This window comes from Agelaius phoeniceus, chromosome 13, assembly GCF_051311805.1.
Source record: "Agelaius phoeniceus isolate bAgePho1 chromosome 13, bAgePho1.hap1, whole genome shotgun sequence".
Lineage (NCBI taxonomy): Eukaryota > Metazoa > Chordata > Aves > Passeriformes > Icteridae > Agelaius > Agelaius phoeniceus.
In genome coordinates, this window is record NC_135277.1 from 13,580,908 (window position 1) to 13,594,244 (window position 13,337).

Below are 13,337 nucleotides of genomic sequence, written 5' to 3' on the forward strand. Positions count from 1 at the left end.
GTTACCACTTAAATCAACCGAAATATGTTCTGCCCTCAGGTTTGGAGTTTTTTTAGTTTGCAAGTGTCAGTTGGGCTGCAGTGTGTACAAGTCTTGAAATGCATAAAAATACAGTTGACCTGGTAAATTACAACAACATACAGTCTTGTAACAGGACTGTTGTTTTTCTCAACCTGGGGTTACTGAGGGGTAAGTTTTTTGTGATTGTACTGGATGGGTTGACATTGTGTGGAGGAAGCAGGCAAAGGGCAGTGATGGGAGCGTGTTGGTACCGAGAGGGTGCCTGCACAGCACATCCCGAGCGTGGTGGTGCCTGCCCTGGTCACTGCTCACAGCGGATCCCGAGTGCGGGGTTTGCCCTGGTCACTGCTCACAGCACATCCCCAGTGAGGGGTTTGCTCTGGTCACTGCTCACAGCACATCCCGAGTGTGGGGTTTGCTCTGGTCAGTGCTCACAGCACATCCCGAGTGCGGGGTTTGCCCTGGTCACTGCTCACAGCACATCCCGAGTGCGGGGTTTGCTCTGGTCACTGCTCACAGCACATCCCCAGTGAGGGGTTTGCTCTGGTCACTGCTCACAGCACATCCCGAGTGTGGGGTTTGCTCTGGTCAGTGCTCACAGCACATCCCGAGTGCGGGGTTTGCCCTGGTCACTGCTCACAGCACATCCCGAGTGCGGGGTTTGCTCTGGTCAGTGCTCACAGCACATCCCGAGTGCGGGGTTTGCTCTGGTCACTGCTCACAGTGGATCCCGAGTGCGGGGTTTGCTCTGGTCACTGCTCACAGCACATCCCGAGTGCGGGGTTTGCTCTGGTCACTGCTCACAGCACATCCCGAGTGCGGGGTTTGCTCTGGTCACTGCTCACAGTGGATCCCGAGTGCGGGGTTTGCTCTGGTCACTGCTCACAGCACATCCCGAGTGCGGGGTTTGCTCTGGTCACTGCTCACAGCACATCCCGCGCCGGTCGCTCCTCATCGCTGTGCTCCCGCTTTCTGTGTGTTCTCTGCCTGCGGTGTGGCAGAGCCCGGCCTTCCGTTTGTCTCCCATTTTGTGTGCCTGGGAAGCTTCGAGCTTTGCTAGGGAGGAGAGACGGTGGAAACAAGGCTGGATTAGCGCCGGAGAGAATGGATTCGCTCCGAGTGAGTTTGCTCTGGGGATGAGCTGCCGCGAGTGCCGCGGGCCGGCGCTCCGAGGGCCGGTGCCCCGCACAGCCCGCGCTGCCGGCCGGGGCAGCTGTATGGAAATGGGGAGCGCTCGGGAGCCGCCGCAGCGCCGCGATTCCCGCACCGCGGCACCCGCCGGCGGCTCCTGCCCCCGGAGCTGGCCCTTGGCGCTAGGAAAGCGCCTGACTGGGAATCGCTTACAAATAAATAATAGCGATAAAACACGTCGAGAGCTCGTTTGTTCCGAGCGCCGCGGAGCTGATGGCCCCGGACGCCTTTCAGAAGACTTAAAGGAAGCCCGAGGTTGTGCTCCATTGAAATGCAGATGGGAGAGCCCTTTCTCTATGCAGTGCGAGTCCAGGGAAAGGAAAGAAAACCAAATTTTCGAACTCTGTGTTTAAAATACTTGAATCTTGGTTAGCTTGAAGTAGCCACCGATCAGTTGTTACTGTAGCAAACAGAGCTTTTGGCCTCCACATGGGATGCAGTGACTTTGAGCAAGTCATGTCGTTTGGGGTTTTTTGTTTGCCAGATTGGATTTTCTGGTATATCATAGATCACAGATAAAAAATCACTGTTATGGTCAGTTTGGTAGCATTTTAGATCTTAAGATTTCTGTGTAAATCCTGTTAATCTAAATTGTATGCTTTTAATTTGTACATCTTGGTTTTAAAGGTTTGGAACATGGACTTGAATTCAGGTTTTATTTCTTATCTATTCTCTGCCTTTATCAGAACTGACTTGCTAATCTCTTGCCTTTAGATTAGCTCTAGATTTGAAAGTTCTGCCAGGGTTCTGACAGCTGCTGTGTTTGTACACAGCTTTAAGAAATTTTTGCCTTTTTTAAGAAGTAGATTTTGGAACAAACCTGGCCCTGAAACAATTAATAGTCTGTAGCTTAAATAAAAGCACCCTCAAGTGTTAGGACTAAGCATGACCAGAAGGAGAAAATTAAACACACAACCTGCAAGGCAGAATTAGGAAAAGACTCAGTTTTGAAAAGTTCTGAGTGAGAATGAGCTTCATGTTCCAGTTGTAAAGATTGTTGTCTCTGAGGCTGAAAGAGCCAGGCTCAGCTCCTTCCTCCCAGCGAGTTCATGACTCTTGCAGGAGCTTGCAGGGCTGACGATCCAGAGTAGAACTTCTCACAAACAAAGCCTATTACACGCAGAGGAAGATAAAATATACTTGAAATAGCAACAGATATTCCACAGTATACAAGAGGAGATTTTCTGCAGAACAATGGATACAAATAGCAGCCCGGAATGACCTGATATTAGTTGTGGGTTGTTGGGGAGGGGGGGTTCCCCCTTTCTTTTTTTGTTCCTATGCATTAGCTTACAGGAACAAGTGTATATTAAACAAAGGATAAACTTGCATAAGGGTATTTATCTCTCTCTGGGTAAAACCCATACTAAGACATGAAAGGTAAAAGCTGCATTAATTACTCAAGAGGGATTCAAAGCTCAGCAGTTTACTAGGATTGAAGGATTTATTGAAAAACAGTGGTTCTCATGTGTAACTCCAGGCAATAAACCTATTTAATTAAAGGCTTAATCTTCTAGTTGACATGTTTGCTACTGTTCCAATAAAAAGCTTCATCTGTAGCCAGTTTTTGTAACTATACAAATAATAGTAGAATCCCTCGTCTTTGTTCATTTTTAACTGTTTAATTGTATTATGTTGGTTATACTATAAATGTTTAAGAACTTTTGTGCCTTTAGAAATCAAAAGCTTTAAATGGAAATTATTTAAATACAGGCAGTGTATCTTTATCCCTTTTTCTCTACCAAATATATTTTTAATAGAAGTTGATGACAGTATTCTGTATTGAGCAGCAGTTTTTTAACAAGTTGCCTCTTCAAGTTAGGTATGCACACTCAAAGCTGTCTCACATAAGTATCATTCATTCAAGTTTATGCAAAATTAGAATTTTTCAAGACTCTTCATCTCAATGCTTGCTGCTCAGAAATTAAATCATGATGTATTATGAAGGAATAGATGAAAAATAGGTGATAATAATAGTTAGATACCTGGATTATTTTATTCCAAATAGGGTTGGTCACTGCTTGAGACACGGTAAGGTCTAATCAAGTGTTTCAGTGTAACAGCATCTTATCAACTAAATCTTTCCTTTATTCAGCAAGAATTTAAACTTGGGTCTCTAATCCAGCAAATACTTCCAGTTTTAAACTTCTGGTTTTGGACTATTTCTTTGAATCACATCTTTAATGTGAAATCTTTGCTTTGCCTTGCTTTAGGTTGGGACTCACCGGGAAGAAGGTGTCAGCCTCAACAGCAACCATTCAGTTCTTCCCAGTACAGTTTCTGCTCAGAGCACAGAACTAAATCATAAAACACAAGACAGCTACAGAGGTAACTTTCCAGGCTTAAATGCTGGACAGGGTCTGCAGTAGTTCAGAGCCAGTGAGGCTGTAGATCTTGGTAAAATGTCATCAGTGCAAGGGATAGGGGCATAGATAATGTTGAAAAATAAAAATTAATAACAGGTCTGATATACCGCCACTGTTAGGGATTCCTGCAACAATTTTGAGGGCATCCCTCAATTATCCCAGTATAAGTTCAAGAGAAGGCTGCATTACAGCCACGTTCCTCCAGCTTAAGGGGCCATGATGCACTTGCAGAGCTGCAGCCATTTCCCAGTTTCCCATTTGCCAGGAGAGCTGTGGAGTGGGCTGAGAGCAGAGTTCAGCACAGCCAAGGGAAGGAGGTCATTCCACACCCGTGTTTACAGTTCCTTCCATTTTTAGCTGAAGAAGTAAACTGCAGAAAACAGAAGTCAGCTCCTTTTATTGGCATGCTAGCACCATTTAGGGGGTGTTGCACATTCAGCCTAAACCCTAAACTTGATGTCAGTGCAGCTTTGCCCTTCAGTTTGCAGCCCAGACATCAGGTGCAGATTTCCTTACTTCACTCAATGTCCTTTTGTCTCAAACAGTGTTTTCCTTAGACTAAGCTGCTACCAATCAAGCTGCTCTGTGAGCTGTGATTGCTTTATAACCCATGACACATGTCCAAGTGCAGCAGTGTTAGCAGGATTTCTTGTTTCTGTTAGTTCTTCCTGTTGTCTCGGCCCTGGCCCCTCAGTGCCATTCTCTGCTGAGGTCCTGGGCAGAGTTTCAGTGCTGTAACACTCACTCTGCTCTCTGCTTGCTTGCAGCCCTGTCAGGTGGCTTACAGAGCCAGTCTGTGGCTATAGGTCCAACAGAAATCAAGTCTGAACATAAGGAGAAGGATGAAAATATCCATGAACCTCCCTCATCAGATGACATGAAATCAGATGATGAGTCCTCCCAGAAGGATATCAAGGTCTCCTCCAGAGGAAGAACAAGGTGTGTTGCTGACATAATGTGGAGAATCTGTGCTTTGATAATGCTCAGTAGCACATTGTCCTTACATTTGATACATTTATTGCAAGGCTTTTGTGTTACTGCACTGCATACACCAATAGGCAGCTGAAAGGGAGAAAAAGTGTATAGTATCTGTATATATTTAAATACAAGGTGGAGGATGTGCTGGGAAAATCATCTGTCCCTTACACTAGTGCCGTGCCTAATGTCTGCCTGTACCTGTAAGCAGCAAAGGACTGAGGGCCCTGCCTAGCACAGAGGATGGGACAATGTCAGAAATTACTGATACTTTGTACCTGGGCCAGGGCTGCCCTTCTGGATGTGAGTCTGTGGCAGTGGAGAGCTCCAGCTCCTGACCTGGAGCCTGAGGCCAAACACTGTGGCTAAATATCGTCTTGAAACACTTTGTCCCCTCCCAAGCCACAGACACAAAACTGGAGCTGATACTGGGGAAATGCTTCTGGATCTGCCTGATAGGCCTGATACAAGCACTGAAATTTGAGGTAACAGTAAACAATCAGAATTTTGCAACCATAGGCAGCATAATCTGTATTAAGACATGATCAATGGCATTTAGTGTGTTAGTTTTAGTAGAACAGAGGTTTTGCACAGTTTTAGACTAAATTGGATGAACCTCTATTAAAAAAGACTGTGCAACTTGGTATCATTTGAGGAATTCTAAATATAACTGTTTATCTCTACACCAAGTAGTAGATGAAAAAATAGTTCTAGAATTTGCCAGTGTGGTCTTTACCAAAAGTAAAACTCTTAAATAAGCACAGGAAATTGAAAATTCCTTGAGTATGTTTCTATATAAGCTGATGCATTGGAAAATAGCAAAAACTTTATTGGAAATTATTTTATTCTTCATCTTTTTGGAGTCGGCACCAGGATCATTTGTTTGGAACACCGGTGTTATTTCAATACCCTGTTACGTTTCCTTTCTTGCAGCAGTACTAACGAAGATGAGGATTTGAACCCCGAGCAGAAAATAGAGCGGGAGAAGGAGCGGAGGATGGCGAACAACGCCCGGGAGCGTCTGCGCGTGCGCGACATCAACGAGGCCTTCAAGGAGCTGGGCCGCATGTGCCAGCTGCACCTGAAGAGCGAGAAGCCGCAGACCAAGCTGCTGATCCTCCACCAGGCCGTGGCAGTGATCCTCAGCCTGGAGCAGCAAGTCAGAGGTCAGTGGCTTCGGGCTGGGCCAGCCCTGGGGCAGCTTCACCCATGGAGCAGTGTGGGGCTCTTGAAACCTGCTCAGCCAAGTGCATGAGCTACTGAAAGGGTGTTTGCTGTTCTGTAATGATGCTGAAGTTCTTTAGAAAAAGCAAAGAATCACTTTTTTTAAAAAAAGAGGGAACAGAGTGAGTGTAAGGTTTATAATTTGACCTTTCATTTTCCTCTTCAAGCAGTCATCGCTTTAAGTTTTCAAGGTAAATTCTTTTATTCAAATAGTGATGCATCTTGCTTTAAATTGTAACAAGCACTTGTTTTGTAGTAGAAAAGATTAAGCAACAATAGGAGATCTGTTTTAGGCTGAACTCTGCATAATTGAAGTATTAAAATGCAGTGTGTTTTTTTGTGTTTTCATAAGATTTTGCATTAAAGATGTACTGGGGAAGGGAGGAGGCTTGTACTCTAATTGAATCAGAGCTTGGTTTGCATGAATCTTCTTTCTCTGATTCCTTCAAATTTTTCCAAGAAGGAAACAATAGGCTTGCTGTAGGTGCAGAAGGAAAGCTACTTTTTGCCATTCATTCTCGTAAGGAGAGATGGTTCTAGGGATTACATTTGGTTCTTCAACTATTCTGTTCTCGTGAGTTGGTGAAGCCACAGTTGACTTTAAATCTCCATGTTTATTTTTGCCAAAGACATGTTGAAGTTTTGGGGCACCTTGCTCTAACTTTTGGTCAGCCCTGAGTTGGACTGGTTGGTGGCTGGGAGTCCCTTCCAACAGAAATAGTCTCGTTCTGTGGAGGTGGCACCTCCCAAATGAGTCTCCTCGTGTTTTGCTGTTTGGGACTCCTCAGCAGCCATCTTCCTTGGCGTCTCACTGATGGAAGTGTGTCAAGTGAAAAGTCTGAGATGTGGAATGTCAGTGCTTGTATTTGCTCAGTGCACTACATCTTTGTATAACTGATGTCACCGAGTGGTAGCGTGTTTTATTTTTGTAAATCTCATTTTTACTTCCTTTTTCTCATTTGTTACTTGCATTTTGCACAGAAGATCCAAGCAAAACTTAGAAGTTTATTGAAAGAGGCTAAATAACTAACTTAACACAAACTTATGTACTTCATGCAGTAAGGATGAGATGCTGTGTTTTCAGGCACTTCTACTGATCCAGTTGTCAGTAAAGGAACACTGTCTCCAGCCAGAGCTCTTCCAAGGCACAGTGCAACTGCAGATGAGACAGCAGCTGGGGCCATTGTACAACCCATTTTAGCATCTCTGAGAGTTAGGTCTCAGGCACTGTTTTGGTCTGAAAATGGTTGCCATGGTCTAGAAGATAAGGTTGAGCATTATGAAGTCAGAGGGACATTAATCAGGCATGGGGTTTGGTGTTTAAAAAGCATCTCCCTGCTCTCACAGATTCTGGAATTCACAGGAAGCTCCATGTTAATAAAATCATTCTGCCTCCGTCAGAGGACTTCCAACTCTGGTGTCAGTGGTAGAAAGCTTCAGTGCTAACAGCTCAGCTGGCCCCACTGTCCAGGCAGTGTAAATGGAAAACTTCCCTTCCTCCCATTCCCTGTGCTCCCAGAGAGAGGCCCTGGCTCCCGTTTGTTTTCCCGTCCCCCTCTGCACCTGTTCCTGTGGGTGACTGACCAGAGCTTTGTGTGACACCCACAGGAGCTTGCACAGTGCTTTGTGTAATTGCATAAACAATTTCCTCTCTCTGCTGCTAAAGAAGCTTCTCATTTTGTGATTGGTGCTATTCAAAATGAACCATTTCAGATTTAAGCTTTCAGTGGAGGCCAGGGGTTTTTATCTCTATTTCCTAAATCACTGTAAATTAACTTCCTTTCAAAGTTTCCACGTAATTAAATCTTTAAAACTTCAAGGCAAGCCACATTTAGACAAAGAAAACTGTGATTAAGGAAAGTTAGCAGTTTGGGGTTTTTTTCCGGTAGACTCTTTAGGAGTGCTCATCCTTAAGGAAATGCAGTAGGAGGCTGCTGATAATGACTTTGGTGACAGCAGAACTATCAAGTCCATCCAAAATAGTCTCTGTCAGATGAGCTAAAATGCACAGGGGTCACTAAACTGCAGTTACTAGAGGGGTGCCTGTGCAGTGCAAGAAAAGGGCTTGTGCTGTCTGTTTAGTTTTGGCAGACTTCTTGCAGTTATAATTGTATCTGCCATCTCCAACTGCAAAACAGAATGTACTGACAGCTAGAAAATACCTTAAAATGTTGATTAAATTCCACAGTGGAATATATTACATGTTTTTTGTGTGTCTTTTGGACCCCTGTGATTGACATCTTCTGTATTTGATTCATGAAAAGCCATTTTGAAGAACAGAAGCAGTTGACTTTTAGAAACTGTCATTATTTGGAAATGAGATCCAAATCTACATCTATTGAAGCTAAGTGGGGAAGTGGAAACACACCGATGAAAATACCTTGATAGCTGGTCCACAGCTGGTTATTATAAAGTATTGGCTTTAATGTGAGAGGAAATAGGGTTTGGAAAAAAATAATGCTCCTGCCGTATGTGACTGTCATCACAGTCTTCTGATTGAACCAAGATGGGCACAAGGTGATTGAGGCTGATGAGAACTGTCCATTCAGGGTGTGCTGCCTCCCCTGCCCTAACAGCTGGCTCATACTGGGAAGGAAGAAGCAGCAACATTACTAAAACCAGTGTGATGTCAGCAAGAATTCAGCCTACCAACAAAATGGATGCATTCAATTTTATTATACTGTAAATTACAGACAGTTCTCATTTAGCACTTAAGTGTCTAATGCTGATAAAGGAGGTGCTTTTTAAAAGTTTCTGAAGGCGTATGTGGGCTGCTGAAAGGGTTTGGGCTTGGCTTTTCGTCTCTTTGGGTTTTTTAAATACCAGTTCAGGAGCTGTCTGGCAGGACTTTCAGTAGTGATTGTCTGCAGCTTTGGACACCTGTGGGTGAGCAGGGGGTGTCAGCAGCTGAAGGGGGAAGCTGCAGAGCTATTTTTGCTCCAGGGTTCTTGTATCGATATTGCCCACGGTGTCAGTGGATGGGAGATTAAGAACTCTGATTCTTGTGTTACAGAACGAAACCTAAACCCTAAAGCAGCCTGCCTTAAGAGAAGGGAAGAAGAAAAAGTTTCTGCCGTATCGGCAGAGCCACCAACAGCACACCCAGGAAGCCACCCTGGCCTGAGTGAAACTACCAACCCTATGGGTCATATGTGAACACCAGCCAGGTATGTGGGGACAGCTCTGCTGCTTTGTGCTGGCCTAGTGGGGACACCTGCAGATGGGGGTTCAGTTCCTGAGCTGCCAGCAGCACCGAACTCATCTGTGCTTTCACAGCAGAAGCAGAAGGCTGCAGATTTGTTTGGGTTTATAATAAAACCCCAAGAAATTGTCGTCAGTCTCTATTTTCTTGCCTTGTTGCCAATGGCTACATCTCTTGGCTCAGGTGGCCTTCTTGGCATGACATCAGAGGAACAGTGAACAGCTTGCTAGATAAGCCAAGCTTATTAGAGATGAATTATACATCTTTAAATGGTCTGAATATCACATTAGTTGATTTAAAAATCCACATATTGTTTCCCAGTGCTGATACAGTCTCAGGGACTCCTCATCCCAGAGAGATTTGCTCTCTGGCTTAAGGCCAGTCATTCTAACTCCTCTCATTTGCCCAACAGAGACTGGGAACTGTCTTAAGTCACAATCTGTATTGGTACAGATAGTTAAAATTTGAAAGTAGTGTTTGCAGCTTTGCAGGGTAGCCCAGTAGTATGTAACATCTCATTGAAACACACTCATGGGGAGGCCCCACAGGAATATAAGTCTTTTGGGTTTATTCTTGTTGTTGGTTGGTTTTCTAAATAGTTGGGAAACCTTGATTTTATAAAGGGAAAAAAAAAGAGTATTCCAGTAGACCTGTTGCCACTTTCAAAAAGAATAAAAAACTGGGTTCAGTGGCCTTGTTTTAATCCAGAACTTTACTGAATTTTATAGTTTGGGAGGTTTCTTGTTGTTGTGTATATTCTAATTCTTAATGCTTTGAATTTCTCTAATTTGTTTTATTTCATACAAGAGTAATTGGCTACTTTGGAATTGTCAGATAATTTTTAATTTACAGCCAACTTAGTCTGTTCTTTCCATATAAATATAAAGAACCACTTTCAAAAGTTTGGTGTCTTTGCTTTTTTAATAGCAGTAACTTTCTGGGTTGACTGAAGTGCACCATTGACAGAAAGGGCTGTACAGGAACGTGGCAATTTACCTTCAGGAGGGAGAGAGCTTGGCACTGCTTGATTTGGAGAGCAAAGTCAGACACAAACTGAAGGTCTGAGATGTGCAGCTCATTCTTTCTCCCTTATCCAGAGAGGCCCAGCAGAAGGTTCTTTAGAGTAATCTCTTCAATGTATCACGTTCAAGGCGGATATCTCTGGAACGGGGGATTTCAGGGGCTCTCAATGTGACCTGCTTTTGCACCTAAATGACTGAAAATGCCACCCAATCCAGTTCAAATTAGGTCTCTCTAGTGTTGATACTAAGCTTTTTAATTATTCTTTTCCTAATAACCTCTTTCTTCTCCTAAACTTCTTTCTAGAATTCCAGAATTATTGGTAGGATACACAGAAGGTGACCTTTCTTCACAAGGACACAGACAACTAACATTATATGAAGACACAAACCTGACAGGAGAAAACACTTGAAGCAAGAAACCCAAATGCAATCTTATGATCAAAGCTACTGGTCAACACCTGCATCAGGAGTGAAGATACAAGATCTTCAGACAGAATTTCAGCCCATGAGATACTCTGAACATATCATTCTGTTGCAAGCAGTGTGTCGCTTCTGCACAATCAGAGACTGTTGTGATCTCTCCACTCATTGTGGAAGTTGCCTTGTGCCTAAACTGAATTGACAAATGCATTGTAACTACAAATTTTATTTATTGTTATGGAACTGTAAAGGTCTACATATAAAGGGAAAAGTTAACATGTTAAAAGCTGATAAAATTTCAGCTGAATGCCAGCATTTACTAAAGCTGTTCACATTCAGAGAACAAAGCAGTGACAACCGTCGACCCGTAGCATTCCCAGCATACCTATTAGTGTCTTAAAAAAGGAAGGGAAAAGTCTTTTGTTGTCCTTTCCTCTCCTTTTGCCATATGACTAGTGTTTTCCATGCAATAGGAAACTATTCCTTGGTATAGCTTTTTTTATGTTATTTTTGATCTCTGGTAATCTGAACAGTTATGGTCACAGTTCCCCTTCCATACTGAGCTCTGTGCCTCAAGCCACTCAGAGGCTTCATGAAGGCTGCAGGCTGGAGCAATACTGTGACCATAACATTTCTTGGATTTAAAAAGTGATTTTTATTTTCCCTCAGACTTTCCTCAAACGTTTTTTTTTTCTAATTATAAACAAAACCTTTTTAGGCTTCTAGGCTTCATAGTAAAGCTTGTAACGTGAAGTGTAAATTGGGTGGGGAGAATCTACTTTGTTAGAGTTGCTTTGTTTTCCGAGCAGTAAGTACTACATATAGTACATGTAAAGTGTTAGCTGTATGTAAGCACAAAATGCATTAAAATACAAAGGAGATTTTTTTCAGGCTGTAACTTTGGTGAATAGTAAAATCCTGAATTCACCGTGGCAGGTAGTGTGATGATATAACCACCAGCCAGGTGGGCTTACTACGTAATGGAATCTTAAGAGCAATGGTCACCAGTTTTTCCTTCCTGTACACGTTAACTATCATGTCATGTTGTATGGCTTGTCAGTGGAGAAAAATAGTGTGAATCAAATGCAAATACCCCCATCCCAAGCCATATTAGCATTAAACCTTTAAATGTTTCTCCACCAGAATAGTGTCCATAAGTATTCCTTTGTCACAGATGTGCTGAAATGGTTAAAATCCCTTTTGAACTTCCATGGAAACTGTCTTCCACTGCAATGACCATGGGAGGAAATTTCCTAAGCCAAGGTTGTCTGAGCTATTGTTTATATAGTGCATCTTTCATCACTGGCAATTGGTTCACACACAAAACAGGAACAAAACTATAATTTTTATGAAGTCGTTTAATTTGAAAGAACAAAAGATGGATTGATAAAATAAACTAATGAATTTAAGCTCATGTTCTGGATGGTTCCTAACAAAACAGTTTGTGGAATTAGTGGACTCATTTCTATTACTTTAATTTGCATATATCATCAGATAACACCTGATTATATCTGTGGCCTTGTTCTTCATTTCAGTGTTTATCAGCTAAACGGAATTTGTTGCTTATGACGTGTGAAAGTGATCACGTGCCACTGCCTGGCCTTTTTCCTTCTAAGCTTGTTGTCTTTTTGGCTATATTAGACTTTGCAGTATGCCCAGAAGCTTTCCTTCATAAAATAGAAAGAAAAAAACATTTGGCTTATTTTTCACTGTAGCTAGTCTTTTATACAATAATCTTGTAAGAAAATTTCTTGAATTCTAAATATTACTCTTTCTAGATTTTTGAAATCAAAAAAAGTTTTCAGTAAAAAGTTTCTTACTTTATTTTACTATATTAGGTAGTAAAAATGTAGGGTTATTTACCATAACCTGTTCATTAATATCAGAAATTTACAATAGCATTGTAAGACCATAGTAGGGTTCTAGCATACCGTGTAGTACCTATGGAGTATTGTAAGAGCTAATTGTCCGAGATGAATTGCTTCTCATCTTGTTCTCCAGTTTCCATTGTTGGTTTATTGCAGATTTGTACCCTGTGTCAAATTTCAAGGTATTGCTGATAAACCTTTCCAACCAGCAGCAAGAAGTTCAAAAAATTTCTGTCAATGTAACAGAAAACACTATGTATATAACATTTATGTAGCAATAAATGTGCCATCTTTTTTTAACATGGTAAATCAGTGAGTTTTTTAAATTTCTCTCTCCTCATAGGCAATGTGTTGCTTGAAAAACAGCAGCAGAATTCTGTTTTGCCATTATCAGAACAAAGCCTGACACATCCTCAAGGAGCAGAGCACGTCACAGGCACAAGAAGCGCTGGTGCCCCTGTGAAGCCAGGCCAGAAGTGCCCAGTGCCTGAGGAGCAGCAGTGCCTGAGCTGTGGGTGCTGCTGCAGAGCAGGGAGGGGATTGCACAGACAGACAGACAGACAGCAAACCAGGAGCAGCTGATCCCACAGGCACAGCCCCTTGTCCAGCTCACTCCTGTCTCTGCCTGTCCTGAAGAGAGTTTGCCTGGATCCGAGCCCCTTTGTGCAGGGAAGTTCAGTGCCAAGTTACTTCTGACCTGATGGATGGAGCTGTAAGGTTTTGTGGGGAAGGTTCAGGCACACCAAAGGTGCAGCTCCTCTGTCTGTGTGCAGTGCTGATGTGTGGGTGTGGGGGTCAGCACAGCTGCTCTGCTCAGCACCAGTTCTGACCCCAGAGTCTGCCCAAGGTAACCTCAGGGACCCAGAGTGCAGGTGAGGCTCGTGTTTGTTACAGACACAGAGACAAAGCTCTGGGATGGTCTGGCCAAACAGGAGAGCCCAGGCCCAGCCATGCCAGGTGTCTTTTAGCATGGCTTTAGCAGCAGCAGTGGCACAGATGCCCCATGCCTTCCCCAGCACACATTCCCAGTTTGAACTTTACTCCAGTA

At 43.2% G+C, this 13,337-nt stretch overlaps 1 protein-coding gene across 14 annotated transcripts in view; it reads left to right on the top strand.

Annotated features, from left to right (window-relative positions):
- Positions 1–12,589, top strand: part of TCF12 (transcription factor 12) — a 161,245-nt gene extending 148,656 nt beyond the window's left edge. For 11 of the 14 annotated variants that reach the window (XM_054642447.2, XM_054642451.2, XM_077185362.1 and 8 more), the window contains 5 exons: positions 3,426–3,540; positions 4,346–4,517; positions 5,487–5,719; positions 8,791–8,944; positions 10,306–12,589. In XM_054642447.2, the coding sequence (XP_054498422.1) occupies positions 3,426–3,540; positions 4,346–4,517; positions 5,487–5,719; positions 8,791–8,933 (663 nt within the window). In that variant the 3' untranslated portion in view covers positions 8,934–8,944; positions 10,306–12,589. The remainder of the gene's footprint in view (positions 1–3,425; positions 3,541–4,345; positions 4,518–5,486; positions 5,720–8,790; positions 8,945–10,305) is intronic. The other 3 variants (XM_054642452.2, XM_054642454.2, XM_054642463.2) reach the window with 1 other exon arrangement.
- The last annotated feature ends 748 nt before the right edge of the window (positions 12,590–13,337 follow it).